General features: G+C 47.5%; 7 protein-coding genes across 7 annotated transcripts; 5 read left to right on the top strand and 2 right to left on the bottom strand.

Moving 5' to 3' along the window:
• The first annotated feature begins 540 nt into the window (after positions 1-540).
• ASPBRDRAFT_146826 (uncharacterized protein) lies at positions 541-1,968 on the top strand. Its single transcript, XM_067619261.1, has 2 exons — positions 541-1,111; positions 1,171-1,968. Exons 1-2 carry the CDS (start codon positions 612-614, stop codon positions 1,706-1,708), a joined length of 1,038 nt encoding a protein of 345 aa, XP_067481909.1. The 5' UTR covers positions 541-611; the 3' UTR covers positions 1,709-1,968.
• Positions 1,969-2,128: 160 nt separating this feature from the next.
• Positions 2,129-6,122, top strand: ASPBRDRAFT_72986 (uncharacterized protein; the record flags this gene model as incomplete). Its single annotated transcript, XM_067629198.1, has 7 exons — positions 2,129-3,106; positions 3,178-3,240; positions 3,297-3,473; positions 3,528-3,552; positions 3,607-4,209; positions 4,265-5,342; positions 5,463-6,122. The coding sequence occupies exons 1-7, from the start codon at positions 2,194-2,196 to the stop codon at positions 6,120-6,122; spliced, it is 3,519 nt and encodes a 1,172-aa protein (XP_067481908.1). The 5' UTR covers positions 2,129-2,193.
• Positions 6,123-7,414: 1,292 nt separating this feature from the next.
• ASPBRDRAFT_39846 (uncharacterized protein) lies at positions 7,415-9,296 on the top strand. The gene is made up of 5 exons (XM_067624228.1): positions 7,415-7,902; positions 7,983-8,030; positions 8,082-8,117; positions 8,171-8,527; positions 8,576-9,296. Exons 1-5 carry the CDS (start codon positions 7,765-7,767, stop codon positions 9,125-9,127), a joined length of 1,131 nt encoding a protein of 376 aa, XP_067481907.1. The 5' UTR covers positions 7,415-7,764; the 3' UTR covers positions 9,128-9,296.
• Positions 9,285-11,008, bottom strand: ASPBRDRAFT_457454 (fungal specific transcription factor domain-containing protein). Its single transcript, XM_067625480.1, has 6 exons — positions 10,923-11,008; positions 10,680-10,871; positions 10,455-10,574; positions 9,937-10,406; positions 9,679-9,879; positions 9,285-9,617 (listed from the first exon to the last, which is right to left on the bottom strand). Exons 2-6 carry the CDS (start codon positions 10,700-10,702, stop codon positions 9,442-9,444), a joined length of 990 nt encoding a protein of 329 aa, XP_067481906.1. The 5' UTR covers positions 10,703-10,871; positions 10,923-11,008; the 3' UTR covers positions 9,285-9,441.
• ASPBRDRAFT_27670 (fungal specific transcription factor domain-containing protein) lies at positions 10,683-11,861 on the bottom strand (the record flags this gene model as incomplete). The annotated part of the gene is made up of 4 exons (XM_067622415.1): positions 10,683-10,786; positions 10,923-11,393; positions 11,444-11,625; positions 11,686-11,861. 4 exons carry the CDS (start codon positions 11,859-11,861, stop codon positions 10,683-10,685), a joined length of 933 nt encoding a protein of 310 aa, XP_067481905.1.
• Positions 11,862-12,345: 484 nt separating this feature from the next.
• ASPBRDRAFT_119735 (uncharacterized protein) lies at positions 12,346-16,237 on the top strand (the record flags this gene model as incomplete). The annotated part of the gene is made up of 7 exons (XM_067617284.1): positions 12,346-12,726; positions 12,788-13,335; positions 13,410-13,698; positions 13,766-14,104; positions 14,700-14,948; positions 15,011-15,505; positions 15,554-16,237. The coding sequence occupies 7 exons, from the start codon at positions 12,346-12,348 to the stop codon at positions 16,235-16,237; spliced, it is 2,985 nt and encodes a 994-aa protein (XP_067481904.1).
• A 1,977-nt stretch (positions 16,238-18,214) lies between these two features.
• ASPBRDRAFT_120674 (putative zinc knuckle transcription factor (CnjB)) lies at positions 18,215-19,196 on the top strand (the record flags this gene model as incomplete). The annotated part of the gene is made up of 5 exons (XM_067617374.1): positions 18,215-18,344; positions 18,396-18,526; positions 18,610-18,708; positions 18,785-18,992; positions 19,045-19,196. Coding segments are annotated over 5 exons (720 nt in total), but the record flags the coding sequence as incomplete, so codon positions are not given.
• Positions 19,197-19,591: the final 395 nt, after the last annotated feature.

Raw genomic sequence — 19,591 nt, 5'->3', positions numbered from 1 at the left:
TTACTTCTAATCTACTCAGTACTAAACGACAAACAAGACGAAACGAATAGGAGTTGCCAGTCTTCGGAGCGGAGACAACTTAACTATATCCGTAGTGATCAGCTCATATACAGATGATCGCATTCGCTTCCCCCTTCTCAATCAGTGTGTATGTACTATGTTCCTATTACAATATTATCTGCCATGTCTTCGTCGAAATCTGCTAGTAGATGATGGCTACTTGTGCCTGCTTTTGCACGAACAGGATGTGGCGTCATTTTGAATATATATCGCCGGGTGATGAACTGAAATTTCAGTATTGGGTCGCGTAACAGCTAAATTGGATATGCTACCTGGATCGCATGACCTACATTAAACCCATGCAACAGTAACAATTATTCAAGCTTGCTGTGTTCGGATGCTTTAGAAACCAAGGCCATAAACCATGTTCTTCTCAGGCCTCAACTATGGACCACTAGTCTCAAAACATACAAGCGCTTATTCCTTAGTCATTTAATTCTGGCCAAATTTGGTCATTGGTGAACTGGAACCTGCGTTTCCCAACTTCACAGGGACTAATTGTCATATACAAAACATACATTCTCTTTCCTTTTTGATAAGTGTACTGCGAAATGTCAAACACAGCCCCCACAGTACAGGAGCTGCGCTTGGGCACCCGCAACTCCAAGCTGGCATTGGTACAAGCGGAACACGTCTCCAAGGAATTAAGCCGTGCTCACCCCGGAGTGCAATTTCCCTGGCAAACAGTGGTGGTGCGTGGTGATGCGGACAAGAGCACCCCCTTTCTGAAGTTTGCTGGGCCATCCGATGCAGCAAAGAACATTTGGACCGAAGAGATGGAGACTAAGCTGTGCGCAGGAGAGCTGGACCTCCTGGTGCATTGCCTCAAAGACATGCCGACACACCTACCAGAGAACTGCACACTGGGAGCTATTGTTTATCGGGAAGATCCCGCCGATGCGTTGGTGATGAAGGAGGGGCTGCGGTCGCAGTATACGGATTTGAGTCAATTGCCCCCGGGCTCCGTGGTGGGCACTAGTTCCACTAGGCGGAAAGCTTTACTTCGACACAGATACCCTCACTTGAAAGTGGAGGAATGCCGTGGGAATCTGTAAGAGAACTGCTCGTCTTATCACTAGTTCTTGGCTCTTATCTGACTTGACATGGCAGCGGAACCCGACTACGGAAGCTAGATGACCCAGAAGGTCCATTTTCGGCCATTATTCTGGCCACAGCCGGGATGGTACGCATTAACCTCGAGGATCGCATTACTAAACGCTTGCCTCCCTCGGAATTCCCGTACGCTGTCGGCCAGGGTGCCCTGGGCATTGAAATCCGCAAGCAGGACACCCAGACAGAGACCATGGTTCGAAAAATCGAAGATCTGCTTACCCGACGGATCTGTCTGGCAGAGCGTTCAATGCTGCGCACACTTCAGGGTGGCTGCTCGTCTCCCGTTGCAGTGCATTGCACTATTGAACAAGCACCGACAGCTTCTTCGGCAGCCCAATTGCAACTACATGGTACTATCATCCATCCCCATGGGACGACTCTGCTATCCGAACGGACGACAGCGGAAGTGGGAACAGACGAGGATGCTGAAGCACTGGGTGCTACTGTCGCTCGGCTTTTGCTAGAGAATGGTGGGCAAGCGTTGCTGGAAGAGATTCGTTCACTACAAGAGACAATAGCGACCGATGCAAAATAGTATGGAGCCTGAATATGTACCACCAATTAGTACAATGAATTTCCACTCAATGTACATCACCACGACTACTTATTGGATCTACGCTATCTATAACCCAGGCTCTATCTGTCAGCGAGGTCCTCCTACTTCATGGGCACTTTGAAAGAGTAACAGGCACGTAAAACGCTTTCAGGGTTCTGATAGCTGCTATGCCACATTTTCTGTTGTATCCTACTCATCTATCGCGCCAATTCAACTTCTGTTTGCAGTTCTGCAATTGTAGAATTCTTTCACGGGCCAAGTGAGAAATATAAAAAGCTCAATGCGATGGCTTTTGCTGCCACGTCAATCCCTGTCATTAGCCACTCAGATAATGCAGCCTTGCGCGCCTGATTTTCGCCAATCTTCGACCTCCATCAATCCTTCCACTCATTCCACTCATCCCACCCACTACCAAGACCACCCGTCCCCATTAAGTGAGATACAATCTGTCTGGAATCAAGTAAATGGGCCCTCCAAATCCCCCTCTCCATCATGAAGACTTCACCGTGGCTTGGATCTGCGCATTGCCCGTGGAAATGGCAGCCGCCGAAGCGCTGCTGGACGAGCGCCTGCCCGACCTGCCCGCCAAGCCTTACGACAACAACACATATACTTTCGGTGTCTTCCATGGCCATCGCGTTGTGATCGCTTGTCTGCCGGCTGGTGTTTACGGGACCAATTCTGCAGCTTCTGTGGCTACTGAAGTCCGCATTAGCTTCCCATCGCTTCGGTTCGGACTGATGGTCGGAGTGGGCGGAGGGGTGCGTGACGCTGGGGTCCAGCTCGGGGATGTTGTCGTGAGCAAGCCCTCTCGTGAGTACGGAGGAGTGATACAATATGACTATGGAAAGGCGATCGATGGGGGTGAATGGGAGCACACGGGGATGTTGAATAAACCACCTACCGTATTGCTGACCGCAATCTCTAGACTCCAGGCTGCACATTTGCAAAAGCCGAACGGGGTTTCAGAGTTGGTCTCGAAGGTTCTTGCAGAAAAGCCTGGTATGGTGGCTACTTTTGGATATCCGCAATCTTCGGAAGATGCGCCCAACAGGGAGAACACGAGTCTAGATCAGGCCTGTGGAATTCATTACGGCTTGATTGCATCGGGTAACAAGGTCATCAAAGACGGAAAGCTTCGGGATAAGATTGCAAAGAAGTACGACATTCTGTGCTTCGAGATGGAAGCTGCTGGATTGATGGATAACTTCCCCTGCCTTGTTATCCGCGGAATATGCGACTACGCTGATGCGCACAAGAAGAAAGACTGGCAAGGCTATGCCTCCTTGACGGCGGCTGCATACGCGAAGGAACTTCTCGCTGTGATTCCGAGGCATTCTGTTGTGGAGACCCCTTTTGCCGCGTTGAGTCTGGAATGTGAGTGCAAGTGCCTGTATATGATACTCCGGGAATTTCAATCCATGAGTACTGACAAGTCGCGGCACCAGGGCAGGTTGGTAATGATCCTTCTCGGAGCGAGCCATTGTCAACTAACTGGATAAGCAAGACGAGTAAGTAAATACCGGGTCAGCATGTTTCGACCCGGAAAGCTCATGCGTTGGCCTAGGAACCTCTTTTGATGACGATTTTCTGGAGCGTATCACATGCTATGACCATGAAAGAGTACATCAGAGGATATCGCGGAAGAGACTCCTTGGCACTACACAGTGGTTCTTAGATCACCCAGAATTCCAGTCTTGGTTTTCTGGCAGGACCTATCCTTGGCTATGGTGCTCTGGTAAAAGTAAGTTCCCTCTGGCTCTCCTATGTATGATATTGCTCACTTACAATTCCATAGTCGGCTCTGGGAAATCCATTGTTGCGTGAGTAGCGTGTTTTGTATGACCAAGGATGGCCTTGTACTGATGGCTTTTCAGATCCACCGCAATTGAAGAAGCGCGGAGCAAACCATTGCAACCCCATGCGCCCATTATCTTCTTTTACTGCGACGAGCAATATGCGTCGGATCCATCTCAGTTGCTCTCGAGCTTCATACGGCAACTGACCGAATTTCTCATCAAGCAGACCCAGCAATTTTCTGAGAACGGCCAAAGAATGCTGCAGAAATACTTCGGAGGCGAAAGAGAAGTCCCCGATATAGATGACCTGGAGGACTTATTTGCCAGTCTGTATTCTGATGTGTCAAATGCTACCTATGTAATAGATGGCCTTGACGCGCTAGAACAGACAGACGCAAGGCGTCTTCTTACTTACTTTCGATCACTATTCCGAACCGGCGGGAGTAACGCTGTAGGTCCACGGCTACTCATATTCAGCAGAGAGTACTTTGTGGGAGGCACAAGCGTCTCGACATACCTTCCAAATGTACCTGAAATTTCTACAACTTGCAATGTGTTACAGGATATTCAGGTCTACATTAGAGAAAGCATTTCAGACCGAATGATGCTCCAACAGCTGACAGAGGACAATCTGCTTATCAGGGATATGGAAAATATCTTACTGCAAGAGTCTTCCGGAATGTAAAGTCGGCTTATAAATGCTACATTATGTGCAACCTTTACTGATAGAGTGCAGGTTTCTGTGGGTGTATCTCCAAATCGAGATAATATGGTATACGTGTGCCACGGAGCAAGACATACGCTCCGCTTTGGCAACCTTACCAAAAGGCCTTGAGGAAACATACCAGCGCTGTGTGAAGAGGATAAACTGCCACGACCCTCGTGCTATGAGAGCACTTGTCTGGGTTCGCTTCAGTGCTCGGCCGCTTCATTGCGAAGAGCTGCGGGAGGCAGTGGCATTGGACTTGAACGACAAAGTTTGGGATCCGGAAAAGATTCCACGGTGTGACTTTATCTTGGGTTGGTGCGCAAACCTCATCGTTTTAGACCCTGTTGATAGCTGTGCACGCTTTGCACACCCATCAATCTGCCAGTACCTTGACAGCAGTCTCGATGCATATCTGCTCCAGTTCCCAGCATCCGTCCGCTCAGGGAACCAGATTTGTGGACGTCTTTGCATCACGTATCTTTCGTTTTCTGATTTCCACCTTCATCTTGCTAAGACAAGAAAGGAAGTGGCGAAATGGAATATGCGTAGTAGAGACTTACTTCCAAAGAATGTCCCAGGCTTTCGGCTTATCGGATACCTTTTGCCATCGAGGCTAAAACGCAGATTACCTTTCTCACTACCGTCGCCTCCACTCCGTACTGTGCCGTCGCCGCCTTTGGCGCACTATCGGTTTTTGACCTATGCACGAAGTCACTGGACGACACATACCAATTATTTCTCAGTGCAAGATCCTCTGTGGGAGATGTTCGAACAATTGGCCTTAACATCTAATGAAAGCTGGGGCCTCCATCCATGGAAAGCAAATGGTCGGTCGCAACTGTCGCACTTGCAAGCTATGTTCGGATGGGCAGTCAGGGAACACCACATGCCACTTTTCGAACTTACGATGCAGTTTTCAGACCACATCCGACGCATTTGTAATTTACCGCTTACTGGGGAGCTGCTGCCAGCCCTGCACTATGCTTGTAAGCAAGGGTATACTGATATGGTCTCCCGACTACTGGACTTTTGCGACATCAACACACTCGATCTGCAAGACTTCACCCCCTTACACTACGCCGTTGAAAGAGGCCATGCTGGTACAGTGAGCATGCTGCTACGTCAGAAAAGACTTAACGCGAATAGAAACCCGCGCGTCAAAGGAGAACTGCTTCTGTTGGCTTCTAGTAGAGGACATACAGAAACGGTCAATCTCCTCATAAAGCAAGGTGCAGACCTGGAGGCCAGAAATACAAAGTCACAAACTAGTCTAATCGTGGCAGCCGCATCTGGTCATACATCTACGGTAAAGCTTCTTGTTGAGGAGGGAGCTGATGTGGAAGCCGTTGATCATGAAGGGGATACTGCGCGTCTCTATGCACTTGAGAACCGGCACATGGAAGTAGTCAGTTATTTTCTTGACATTGACCTGGCAAAGGATCGATGCAAAATTGAGTCTGTGCTACTCTCAGCAATCGAAGATGATGACCCCAAGTTGGTCCGTGTTCTAATTGATAAGGGGCTCGACCCGAACTCAAGGTGCAAGACGGGAATTGGTCGCGATGATTGTACAATTCTAACTTGGGCCGCTGGGAAGGGATACACAGATCTGGTAGATTACCTCATCTGCCACGATGTGGACGTCAATCTGAAAGATAACGCAGGTTGGACTCCACTTGCTCGGGCTACAAAATTTGGTCATGATTCTATCGTCTCACAACTCATCAAGGATGGTGCAGACATAAAAATCGATTACGACAAAGCTAGGCCCATTCAACATGCTGTATTCAACAGGAGAAGGAGAATAGTCACACCTCGTAGACAGCAAGCATGGAGCGAGAGTCGCATGAATGAGATTGGCCCCCGATGGCGGGATCTCTTCTAGGAGATGATGTGTTGAAGCAGTTGAGCCTAGGAAGAGGCGCTCACACTAGATTTGAGACTCTTAAGGTCACGCCCCTTTGGTAAGAGCTGATATGGCTAGGACCAGTCATCTCATGAGGCATGATGCTCTTTCTCTCAAATAAAATGCAAATAATCGCACGCCGCTTTTGCAAACAGTCTATCAGGGTTACTACGATCTAGTCCGGATGTTGCTGGGCTATGGAGTCATCGGAAACTATGCGATACTGATGGAGCAGATGTTATTTCTTCAGCAGTCCGACGGGGTCATTCGAATACTTTGCGGCTTCTGCGTGCCAATACTACTGGTTGAAGATGTCTATAGCAGTTTCTAAATATGTGGTCAGACATGAGAATTAGACATTTTACTTGGGGGGGCCTTCTCAATGAGACACTCTGCGGGTGGTACGCTATAATCTCAATTCAATCTATAAGATGTACTATAATGTAGAGCGATGTGATCCATCATTTGCAAGACTGCCGTATGAAGATTGGGGTTCGAAAGATAGAACGACATCATGGAGAAGCAGGTAGTTCAGATCAGAAAATCCAGGTAAGCCTTTGAGGGCTACCTGGACATATTCAGGGGTAAACAGACTCAACAGCCTACAGTAGAATGAATATTGACTTGAACTGATATCTCGTTATCATGAATCATTGGACAGCGTACCCTTTCTGCGTAAGCCATAATATGAAGAAACTACGTATGAAATTTGACGATTCTCTATTGATTCATGATTGAGTGACTGAATAAACCGCAAAATATTTTCAGGCTTTCATAAGTGCTTATTTTTGCTGTGTGCTAGACGTCGGCAACCCTGTTACACCAAATCTCTTTCAGAGCCATGTATTCTTGGATGCCGCCCTTTGCACAACAATTCAGGATCCTGTTATCTGCCAAGTACACGCGTGGAAGTTTCCACCCGAGGACCATTGCTGGCTTCATAAGATTCCAGCTTTGTTTACCAGGCTGTGACCGCAATCCTGTGCCCGCAAGGCTGAGTGCTCTCAGCGGTGTGACTCCACCCTCTGAAACCCTCTAATGCATGGATGAGGTCTAATCACCGCGCTTATGCAAGTTTCCATGATTGTCATTTGGCTTGCGCAGGGGGTGAAAGCCAACTGCTGTGCATCCGCCGTCCGCTGGCACGAGGCTAACGACGCTTCGGATGCACCTTCGCTGCGCCGCATTGCTCCTTTAGTGTACTTTTGCTAATGCGCCATTGTGATAACAAATGTTGCCTGAGATATATGTCTGCCTAGAACAATCTCATAGTTTGGTTCAGTATTCCAAAACTCTACTTCAAATCAGAGGTGGGAGCGAAACTAACTAGAGGTAGTTCACACACGGCAGTGGAACGCGGGCTTTGACGTCAGGAAACTTGCTACCGCGTAACCTATCTCCTTTTTCCCATCTCGCCAATACAGGTTCCTGCTTTTTTAAGCCTACTTCATTTCTGATCCAGCCTCGTCGAAAGCCGTTGTTATCTACACCGCCTCTGAATTCCTAGTGAGACATCATTCCTGCCATCCCCTTCGCTCTTGCCGTCAAGTCAACATATAAATACCTGCGTCTCCATATCCTGAAGCTTGTCCATTCATTTGTTGTTACCACCATCCTCCTCATGCCAGTCTTTACACGCAAAGCCAGAAAGCCCAGAGCACGCATGAAGACCGGTGGCCTCTGGAATGATGAAGAACGACAGCGCCTCTGGGATCTGCGGTCGTTATACAGTCACATGCCCTGGAGGCAGTTCAACAAGGTGTGCATAGCTGCTTCCTTTTTCTTTTTCTATCTATCGCCCGCTCTCTCTAACCGTCATGGCATACTAACTTGACGCAGCAATTCTTCCCCCATAGGAGCTATAACGCTCTTATGAAGGCCCATTCCGTATGTCTTATCGTTGTATCACTGCCACGTCTCATCTAATTTCTGTGATAGGTGATGAGCTTAGAAAGAAGACGAGCAACTAACATTGTATGTATGCCTCAATCTACTCCCGTATTGACACTTGTCTCACCAATTCTAAGTCAAATCGTGATACCCCTCCGGATCCTCCTGCAGCCGGCATCTTAACGCTACGAACCAGGGCCAATAAGCGTTCACTGCCCGACGGAAGTGCGCCAGGAAATCGTCCAATGAAGCAAAACAGGACAGCTGCGGAGGTGGATGAAACGGATCAGAATGGAAACACAGATGAAGATAGCTCTTCTGATTATGAACAAGACTCAGACGAAGAGACCCTTCAGGGGCCCAGTCTACCTCGTGAAGAAAGACTGGATGACATCGAGACTATTGTGATCGATGAAGCAAACAATGCTCCTGAAGCAGAGGTAGACAGACCTAGTGCTCAGGAGACTACTGTAGAGCCTGACGCTCACCCCAACGTAGGTCGAATCCCCACCAGCCACGTGCTAAGCTTACTGACATTCTAGACGGACATGTCCACCAATAAAGTCCCCACTACAGGTCTCATATCAGGACGAAAAAGCACGACACCAAGTTCAAGAAGTGAAGAGAAATACCAAAGTCATGATAGGATTTCTAGAAAAGCGACTGAGCCCACGAGTCCCTCACTCCCACCGGAGATACAGTTCCTCAAATCGATCACTTGGAAGTATGAAACCGTATTCTTCAAGACACTTGACCAAGAGAAAGTCATCAATTCGCTGCAAAGCCAGCTTGAGGATCTCAAGAAGCTCAACTCAGATAAGACCGCGAAGCTGGAGTCCGCACAAGAGGAGGTTAAGAAACATCTCCAGACAATCCAATCCCTTGAACAACAAGAACATAAGTATAAGAAGGAGATCGATGACTATAAACTCAAGAGCCACATTTCTGATCAGCGAATTACGGTTCTAGAGCGCAGGGTAGTTGTGGCTCGAAGCCAGAACAAATGTGAAACGTGTGAGAGGGTCAACAAGTTGACCGCAGCGAATTCTGCCTCGGAGAAGGCTAATGAATCATCTGGTGGGCTCATTTCATAATGGTATTCGGGTTTTCATGTTTATATAACAATACTCGGGGCTTGTTAGCTCCATTAGTACAATGATATAGCAGTAAGTTCAGACACGGTCGAGTGTCGGAAACTACAGGGATAACGACAGTGATAACATACTGGTGGAATATGATTTACCTTTTACCATTGATGCCCCACGGAAGAGAATTACTAGTAGCTAAGAGATGTCATGTCCTCATTTAGATTGCTATAGGTCTGCAGCTTTTCTTTCGAAGAAGTTCCAATATATTAACGAGATTGAACATCGCAGTACACTATACTGACAGTGACGAAAATGGAAATCTATTCGCAGAGTGGAATGCTCGAAAAGATACCCAGGAACAATCGAGCCTGCTCTGACTCTTCGTGTCGACTACACTGCTTGAGAAAATCTTCGGTTGGGAGCTTGATATGCTGGAAAATGAAATCAGTAGTCAATGTGTCTAGCGGATTACTTGAGTCCTTCTGAGACTCTTTATCTGCAGAAATTTCAGTAAGCAAGACTCTTCACAATGTGTATAGGTGGTAGGGTTGGCATACCAAGGGCATCCAAGACCACAAGTAGCCTTTGAATACAGTAGTCTGCCTTCTGGCTCACAATAATTCCTCTCCTGTTATTTCTCATGTTAAGGAGGCAGGCTTTTATTTCTTGGCGTATCTGAGGTGAGTCGGGCTCAGAGCTTCGGGGGTAGTGCTGGCGGACGAGAAATAGTGCTAAACAGTGGAGGATGACCGTAAAGACTAAATATATGTTAGAGTATTGTTTTATGGGGTGGGCTTCGTTTGGAGAATACAAACTTGTGTAATTGCATGTATACCATGATGCAAACATGTCGATGAATCCCGGGAGTGTAGAGATGTGTGATATTAAATACCGCACTTCTTGTACTGCGACCCAGTCATTTTGGAGTACCTGGGGACGTACGTGCTGAATATATTCCCCGGCACGCTTTCCAATAGATTCAGTTGAGTTAAGCTCTGGGAGCTTCATGATCAGAGGAAAGTTGATGGTCAGTTTCAGTCTATGATATTGTATACATAGGAGAATTTGTACTGCGTAGCGAGTATCTGGCAACGCTGATTGTTTCAGTAACTCTTCACTCGGGAGCAGAGCAGTGCAATCCGCAAGGCTGTCGGCCCATTGGGCGATCTGGAAGTGTAAATCATCACGCTTGCTGATGATTGTATGTATATCAAGGGACTGGCCCGAGTCTAGATTCTGATCGTACAGTGTTTCAATTATTTGGTCTAGGAGTGTGTTAGATGACCTTGTCACTGTAAGTGTATGCTTTCCTGTATATTTTGCGGGTACTAACGTCATCTGGAACACATAAAGAGAACTTATACTCCCTGAGATCTCGGGTTGTTTCTTCCCGCATGTCTTCTCAATGGAGTAAGGGATGAGGAACGGTCTCCCTTGGGTCAATCCCATGATTCTAGTGAGTGTCAGATTTATTATCTTGCTGAATATGGTACTCATAAGTGCGAGGGCACTCAAAGCTCCATGTCACCTAGAAAGATAAGAAGTAACCTGGACCTACCTATCATTGTTCAGAACCCCCATCCATATCGTCTGTGCAGCTTTTCAGGGGTTTTATCACGAGCATATCGACCAGAGGCACAATGAAACCCCATCTGTAATTATGCTCTAACACAATTTGTATGTGTTGTATAGCTCAATGTAGATCTCTGATAGTTCTGCTCGTAAATAGACTTGAGCAATAACGCTTGAACTGAATGGCTGTTAGGTAAAGTAGACCGTTGGAAGCATGATAGAGACTCACCTAGCTCAAAAGTGGGTCTCTCCACTGTTCGCTGATCTAGAAGACCCGCACAATGGCTGTAGAACAGTTCCGCTTCCGGAAGCTGTAAGGATGCAGATGCATGCGCCCAAACTATATTCAGAAGAGCCAAAAAGCCCCGTTGAAATCTTGGGGGTCTTTCAAGAAGGGCTTTCTCGTAGGTGTCTAACAAATTCCCATAGTCGATATATGGAAGGATCTCACCGATTGTAGTGGAGAAGCGACTGATAAGATACAGTACCTCATCTCTAGACGGAAGAGCGTGAATATCCTCCAGAGATACTGAGAAATGCTTTCCTTTCGGTGCTTTCCCACTGGCTGATTTTATACTTGCTTCCGAGGTGCTGCAGTGCTGAGCGGTGTGTGCATTATCGCCCAATGTAAGGTGTACGAGAGCGATTTCAGCGAATGCGTTTGAGATGTGTCTAAACATAGCGTAATTCGAACTAGGACCTGCCCTAGAAGGTTAGCTTGGCTGGTTATAGTGCGGAAATACTACTTACCAAAATGAAGGTGGCCAAGGGAAGTCTCAGAGAAAGCATGTGTGGCAAGCTCATCCAGACTTGTATCTTCATTCACTGTTCTCCCAAGCTGTGATAAACCCGATAAACGTGATTGCGGCTCAGGTTTATGATGTACGCTGTCCCCCAGTACCTCAAATCGGCGGTATGAGTCTTGCTGGTTCCTATACAACCAGAATTAATTTTCATTTTCTCCATGATAGCATGCAGCTTGACCTCTTCACCGTTGGACGTCGAGTCCCTGACTCCATAGGCTGCTGATACTTGCAGTCCCTGCCTCTATGCTGACATCTTGTACACATCGGCCTTGTCCCCTCACACTAGCAATTGTCAGTTCTCTGTATCCGGACTTGTCTCTCTGTTTAGATTCACGAATACCTTTAACTTCCGGTATCGACATTCCGAACAGGCAACCTCTGTTCGTCGCCTGCGGTATGGACGATTTGACATGGTAGCAGCTGTCTCAGCTGATAGCATTGTACGTAGTGAGGGGATCAAAGCAAGCATTCTCATCTCATCGATAGTTCGGTGCTCTGGATAATGCGGGGAAGTTCTCCACCCGATCTCGTTCACTTCCTCTGGGCCAATCGGATTCGCGCTTCCCGAGCGTTGCCGAAGTTATCCCCTTCGGGCTGCTAAAACATGGAAACACCTCACATGGTCAGTGATATGGCCTACGCATGCAACTGGAGAAAGCTATTCAGATGACTGACCTCGGCTACAGATGAGCATAATGATGATGAACCCCGGATTGATGCCCTGTAGACGAAGGACCTATAAGAGCAACAGGATTGAAGCATAGTACACAGTAGGCCAAACCATCCACGAGAATACTCTGACCGTTCTAGTCAAAACGAAAACAATCATACCGCATAACTTTGAAAATGACCATACTCATACAGACCATTACATCTGTTTCCATGACCAGCGCTGGTATCTCTTTTCTTGCGCTCACTGTCATCGGCTACTCTATCTACCAGCGATATATACACCCCCTTGCCAAATACCCCGGCCCATTCCTAGCATGCCTAACCAACCTCTGGCAGGCCTACCAGTTCCTGACCCTCAAGCAACCATATACTTTAACAGAGCTTCATGCAAAGTATGGACCAATTGTTCGGTACGGACCCGACAAATTGAGCATTACTCACGAAGGCGCCATTCAAGCAATATATCAAAAGGGCGGAAGAGGCATGCCAAAAACAGAGTTCTATGACGCATACGGCGCAGCTCATCCGAATGTATTTGGTATGCGTAATGAAGAAGTGAGTCTGCTTATGTTCTACTTTAGAAGTTGTTAGAGGCGTTTCCTAATGAAATGATTAGCAACATTCTATCCGCAGACGCCATATGTCTCACGGCTTCTCGATGAGCTACGTGAAAGAAATGGAACAATACATGGACTTGAATATTCGAATTCTGAGAGATAAGATCAAAGAACATAGCTCTCATGATAGAGCATTTGACCTCAAAAAGGCTCTGCATTATTACGTTATCGACGTCTTGGGTGAACTAGCCTTCAGTCAATCATTTGGGGTCCAGGAGACGGATGATGAGACGCGAGTCCCGCCAGTCATCGAGCATAGTCTCCTTGCGGCTGTTACTGGTGCCTGGCCTTCGATGACGGCAACACTGAAGAAGTACCTCCCACTTGTCCCTTACAAGCCCCTTCAACAGCTCTTTGCTGGCCGCAAAGCTTGTGCAGATCTCGCGTCGGAGTGTGTACGACGGAGATTGGGGGATTTCGACGGTGACAGGATGTCTAAAAGCGAAGATAGGAAGGATATCCTAACTAATCTGATTTTGGCTAAGCATCCTGATACTGGCGAGCATCTGACACAGACGGACCTTGAGACTGAAGCCTTTGGGTTTATGTACGTCCCACTTACACTTTTCTTTTTCGTGAATCTTTATTTATCGGGTTGCCAATTACTGAAAGAAGTTACAGCATTGCAGGAACACACACCACAAGTGCCACGACAACTCTGCTATTTTACCATCTGCTTCACAACCCCCAGTGTATGGAGAAGTGCGTAAAGGAGATAGAGGCCAATCTACCACCTCTTACATGCGGAGAGACAGCTTATTCGGTATCCGCCGCAGAGGCTGCCCTACCATTCTTACGCAACTGCATAAAGGAGAATTTCCGTATTACTCCGGTCTTCACAATGCCCCTAGCCCGGAGGGTGATGGATCCAATGGGTGTGATGATAGACGGACAGCATATACCACAAGGGGTAAGCCACCATATACCCTGACACCACGATGCCGACGATTGTGCTAACGAGCGTGCAATACTCACAGACATCAATTGCTGTCTGCAACCATGCATTCCATCACAATCCGGACGTCTGGGGTGACGATCATGATATCTTTGATCCATACAGATGGGAGAACCCTGAGATTGCCGCCAAGGGAAGTCTTTTGATGCATTTTGGTCTAGGGGGACGTCAATGTATTGGGAAGACCATTGCAATGACCAACATCTATAAACTTATGAGCACATTGTTGCGGGAGTTCAACTTTGAACTTGCCGACAATCAGGCTCAAAGGAAGCGCTTATTCAGTGGGGACATCCCAGAACTGATTAGTGTTGGGATTAGCGATCTCAGGGAGCCATTGATGGTTAGAGCGCATTTGCGGGTACAAGAAGGGGGTTTAGTGCGAGCATAAATGAAAATTGCCCGAAACCATATTTTCCTTACAGCCAATGAAAAAATATCCCAGAGACAGGAGGCCTTACCGTACATGGAATCTTCGTGCAGGCACACGCCGGGTACAAAATTGCAATTCGATTTGGTATATTCTTTCAGGTCCCTTATGATCTCATTCGTAAGGATCCTTTAGCAGCTCACTGTTCTGTTTGTAGTATGGTTTGGTCTTTACCGGATGTTGATGATGGCCACACATCGGATAACCCGAGAATACGAGCACAGATGGCCTAGCGCATTGGCGCAATCAAAGCCGCGGTATGGTACCGGCTGACACTGTTATTATCAAGCATAGTTAGCCAGCATCGTGGCAAATCAGACGAGAGCAGTTGTCGCAGGGTCCCCGGGGTCGGCAGTTTACTGTGGGGAAATTAGCTTGGCGGGTCTGCAAATTTGGGGTGCAGGTCGGCTAACTCTTTGGACCCTTTCCTATATTAAATGCGCTTGGTTGGGCTGTAAACATAGATCAGTGAGGCGATCAACGTTAGAGTATTCTCTCGACACTTCTTCTTTGACCACATAACAAGATGGAAAAGCCCGGCGATCAGCATGTTGTGAATGATGTTGATGGTGATGAGAATCCTGCCGTCGAAAGAAGAGATGACAAGGATTTAGAAGCCTTGGATCGGTCCCCAAATGAAGATCTCAAAAATACCGACTCATATACTCTGACGGATGACCATCGCCAATATTTGATTCAGAGACATGGGACAGTGGACTTGGATCCTATCCCGGACATGACTGATGCTGATCCCTATAACTGGCCGACATGGAAGGTATGTCCTGCTTTATGCCTAGTTGAGCTCCAAGAGGATTTATTGACGTCTCCTCGGTGCAGAAAATCATCAACTTAGCTTTGGTTGCATTCCATGCTATGATGGCCACATTTACGGCATCTGCAATCCAATCTGCCTTCGTTGAGATAGCTGAAGACCTTGGAGTCAGCGTACAAAGAGCGAGCTATTTGACTTCACTAGTCATTGCCATTCTCGGGGGTGCGCCTCTTTTCTGGATGCCATTGTCTAACCGCTATGGTCGACGTCCTATATTCCTGCTTTCGCTGCTCTGCAGTCTGGTTGCTAATGTGGGCTGCGCCAAAAGTCCGTCATATGCGACCATGGGATTTTGCCGGGCCCTTGTTGCCTTCTTTATAAGTCCCGCCGCTGCAATTGGCAGTGCTGTGGTGGCCGAGACCTTTTTCAAAAAAGATAGAGCAAGATGTATGGGCGTGTGGGCCGTCATGGTGACTTTAGGTGTGCCGCTTGCACCTCTGCTTTTCGGATTCGTTGCGAGCCGAGTGGGATATAGGTGGATCTACTGGATTTTGGCCATCGTCAGTATCAGTGTCACCGTAATGATAGTGGAATGCTAACCGTACTAGACCAACGGCGTTCAACTCATCATATATTCGATCATCGGCCAAGAGTCGCTATACATCCGCGGTAGTGCTGATAGTCACGTCAGTAACCCAACCCTTCGCCAACGATTCCTTAATTGGAAGCGCATTGATCCAGCACCATTGGAATTATGGGACTTTATACGCCCCCTCAGCATGGCAACTCGACCCTGCGTTATGATTCCAGCCGCCGCATATGCGATGATATTTCTCTTTGGTGGTATTCTCCCATCAATCGAGATGCCCCAGCTCTTCCCCGAGATATTCGGACTTGATTCGGAGCAGGTTGGTCTGCAGTATCTCTCGTTGATCCTCGGCTCTCTACTCGGCGACCAGGTCGGAGGATTCTTATCCGACCGTTGGATGTTGTACCGGCAGAAGAAAACGCAGCGGCCCGTTGCACCGGAGTTTAGACTCTGGATAAGCTATTCGGGTATTGTCCTGACAATAGTTGGCGTTGTTATCTTCCTTGTCCAGCTGGACCATGCTTCATCGCGGTGGAATATCACTCCGCTTGTCGGTGTTACTATCGGGGCTGTTGGAAACCAAATCGTCACTACAGTAAGCTTCACGTACGCCGTGGATTGTTATCGATCAGAGGCAGCAAGTGTTGGCGTTTTCATCACACTTGTGCGACAGACGTGGGGATTTATAGGACCATTTTGGTAAGTCTTTCGGTCTTGGAAGCTGTTGGTATACTGACAGTAAATCAGGTTTCCGCAAATGTTGGAGAATGTTGGGTATCTGGGAAGTACCGGGATTGCCATTGCCTTGATTGTGGCTGTGAGTGCTTTTCCGATGGCTCTGTTGCATTGGAAGGGTAAGGATTGGAGGTAGAAAAACTGTGACCAAATGGCTTATTTCATCGCAAGTCGCGCTGATTGCTCATTCGGTCTCATAATACGCTCAGACTACTTATTAGCAATTGCTGAGCGCCCTGATTTAGTGCTTGAGCAGTGGCCGAGTATATACTATAGTACTTTTTCATTTGACTCAATGTGAGATACAGGCTACTATGAGCCTGGTGGAGTCCGCTATGTACATATCTGCAAGAAGCCGATACTGCAGCATAACAACACGTCTTTATCATTGAAGGAGGCTTAGACACTGCCCTTTCATACCTACTCTGTCAGAAGCGCTCAACCCTTGTCATAAACCTTGTCTCGTGTACTAACCGTATAGCAACTTGTAGTGTGGATTGTTGGAGGTATAACAACAATCCTGTACGTTAATGAAAAAACACCAGTTATCGGATTTTCTACAGTGCGAGTTCAACCCAATAGAGTTGCCAGTTGGCTCTGTTAATGCCTGTTAATTGAAAATTCTATTGTAGCATTCTGGGCCTGGATGGTGGCCTGAATGGCGTTCATATTGAAGAAAGTGGCGTAGGCAAAATTCACGATATTACACTGCTAAATTACATGTTGTCACCTGAATTTCAGGAATGCTTCCCGCACAACTCACTTTAGGGGTTCATACTATTTAATACCCCAGTAGTGCTTAATTACCAGTATCCCCTTTCAAGCTCTATTGCGTTGCTATCGTTATCTCGAAACATCTTCAAATTTCATACAGTAGAACCTCTTTGACTGATCACTAAGCATATATGTTCGTGGAGCTTTTCTCACTTGTACCTTGCAGCATGAGTCTTCCTCGCTTAATCTTCATGCAATCCATTGACAGGGGGTCTATGACTATCGAGACCGTCCTCGGGTTCCACAAGACTAAGACATAATTGCTTCGTTTGCTCGTAAATGGAGAAAGCCGTGAATTAGCTGACCTGTCACGCTGTTGTTTTGGTCTTCGCTTTTTGCAATTCCTCAAACGAGACCCCGCTCTCTCACTTCCTCTTTCTTTTCTTTCCTCCCTTCTTACTCCTGTTAAATTGTCCCATCTCTTCCTTTCTTCTTCAAGCTCACTATTTTGTACCGCGGTTTTGGTGGCAGTCATTTGCAGACAACTAAGCTGAGCCATCCTACACATCGTGCCATCGATAGGCAAGTGTCATTTCCTTTCCCTTGAAGGTCTACCTTATCACAACCTGTTTGCTTTGGCAATATTCCTCTCTTGCTGCGTCTGTTCTGTGTATCCGGCGCGTCCACGCGTTGTCATCGGATGCGTTGCTAATAGACAACACCAGTGCACCAATACCTAGCTAGTTACCATCAACTACAGACTCTCGCATCAAAATGGCTGGCTGGACTGCTGACGGAGATGGAGATGACGCCTGGAATAGTGGCAATGATGGCGGTACGTGGATCCTTGGAAACAAATCCTCATCCCCCAGGATGGCACGTGGTCAGACATGCCATCAAATCTTGAAGTTCCATGATATTAAAGCATAACACAGGTTTCGGGAATGATGAGAACGCTAGGCCTGGTGGATTTAGTACCGAGCCTGGATTCGGTGGCAATGACTTTGCTCCTCCAGGTGAAGGCCATGATAATGATAACCGGTGCCGCAAGTAAGTGACTTTCTATGTGTTCTCCGCCTTGCTAACAGAAGACAGCTGTGGAAGCGATGGTCACTTTGCTCGCAACTGTACCGAGCCTCGCAAGGACATGGCATGCTTTAATTGCGGGGAGGAAGGGTATGATTATCCATGTGCCTTTCCAACATTGTCTTCTATCTGACACCACATTAGACATAGCAAATCGGAGTGCACAAAGCCTCGTATTTTCAAGGGCGCTTGCCGCATTTGCAACAAGGAAGGCCACCCAGCTGCTGACTGCCCTGAAAAGGGTCCCGACGTGTGCAAGAATTGCAAGATGGAAGGTTGGCATATCGCCTGGTTTTAGGAGAGACATGTGTTAACGGCTCGTGAAGGTCACAAAACTATGGACTGCAAGGAAAACCGTCGCTTTGACCTGAATCACATTCCAGACAAGCTCCCCGAGGAGGCTTGGGCCATCCTGAAGAAAGCTAGTGACGAAAGAGATCTCGAAGATTTTCGTGAGGTAGGAAGCACTTACTTGCTACTACTATCATCCTCATCACGGATGCGATCGTGTGCTCGTTCACAAATACTAATAGTATACAGGGGCTTAAGGTGTACTCCAAGTCTCTTCCGCAAGCCACCTTTGTCGATATCGAAAATAAATTGCGTGAAGAGGGCCTTAACTTCTACCTGATTGCACTGGTAAGAAAAAACATTAACTTTCCCTGCGCGATGAAGTCTTGAGAAACATGCACCCTAGCTTTCTGACACCCTCTAGGATAAGGAAGTCAACGATTGTATCAGCCTTATTGATCTTCAGGGGAAGCTGAACTGCACATACGTGGTCGGCTTTTTCTTTAGTCCTAAGCCGCAGCGCGCCAACCTTAGAGAACGCTGGCCATCTTCAATCGAGGACAATCTTGAACGTCTTGCTGACGCCGGTCTGCCTTACGATCGACAGGTTCCCAAGTGCAGCAACTGTGGAGGTAGGCTACTATCTGTGACTTCACCTGTTTCCTAATCGCTAACGGCTTGTAGTTTTGGGACACACCGCTCGTGGCTGCAAGGAGGAGCGAGAGGAACGAGAGCGTGTCGGCGTCAAATGCGTTAACTGCAGTGCTGACGGACATCGTGCTCGCGATTGCCCCGAACCACGTCGCAATGTTTTTGCTTGCCGTAACTGCGGGTAGGCTCACCTCGCAACTTGAAAGGTCTCTACTAATGATAGCCAGCGCGGAGGACCATAAAGCGGCAGACTGCCCCAACCCTCGCTCGGCAGAGAACGTTGAGTGCAAGCGATGCAACGAGAGTGAGCATTTGGCATGTCCGTTATTCTTTTCTTATATGCTGACTGTCTGATTTAGTGGGTCATTTCGCGAAGGACTGTCCTCAGGCTCCCCCTCCCAGAACCTGCCGCAATTGCGGGTAAGTTCGAAACAGCTATACCATTGGTTCAATAACGTCTCTGACCGAGGCAGATCTGAGGAACACATTGCGAAAGAATGCGACAAGCCGCGCGATGTCTCTACTGTTACCTGTCGTAACTGCGATGAAGGTTAGCATCAAGACATGGCCCTCAAAATTT

The sequence above is a fragment of the Aspergillus brasiliensis genome, assembly GCF_001889945.1.
Source record: "Aspergillus brasiliensis CBS 101740 unplaced genomic scaffold ASPBRscaffold_3, whole genome shotgun sequence".
NCBI lineage: Eukaryota > Fungi > Ascomycota > Eurotiomycetes > Eurotiales > Aspergillaceae > Aspergillus > Aspergillus brasiliensis.
Note: the sequence above shows the minus strand (reverse complement) of the source record. Positions and strands in the feature narration are given on the sequence as shown.

Excerpts from the sequence above, each read along its gene's own strand:
- ASPBRDRAFT_39846 (XM_067624228.1), top strand. The coding sequence starts at position 7,765 with ATGCCAGTCTTTACACGCAAAGCCAGAAAGCCCAGAGCACGCATGAAG. Across the intron at positions 8,118-8,170 it reads GAAGACGAGCAACTAACATT|TCAAATCGTGATACCCCTCC; the intron begins GTATGTATGCCT and ends ACCAATTCTAAG. Across the intron at positions 8,528-8,575 it reads AGCCTGACGCTCACCCCAAC|ACGGACATGTCCACCAATAA; the intron begins GTAGGTCGAATC and ends CTGACATTCTAG.
- ASPBRDRAFT_457454 (XM_067625480.1), bottom strand. The coding sequence starts at position 10,702 with ATGGGGGTTCTGAACAATGATAG. Across the intron at positions 10,575-10,679 it reads GGGGTTCTGAACAATGATAG|AATCATGGGATTGACCCAAG; the intron begins GTAGGTCCAGGT and ends GACACTCACTAG. Across the intron at positions 9,618-9,678 it reads TGTGGTCTTGGATGCCCTTG|ATAAAGAGTCTCAGAAGGAC; the intron begins GTATGCCAACCC and ends AAATTTCTGCAG.
- ASPBRDRAFT_146826 (XM_067619261.1), top strand. The coding sequence starts at position 612 with ATGTCAAACACAGCCCCCACAGTACAGGAGCTGCGCTTGGGCACCCGC. Across the intron at positions 1,112-1,170 it reads GAGGAATGCCGTGGGAATCT|CGGAACCCGACTACGGAAGC; the intron begins GTAAGAGAACTG and ends TTGACATGGCAG.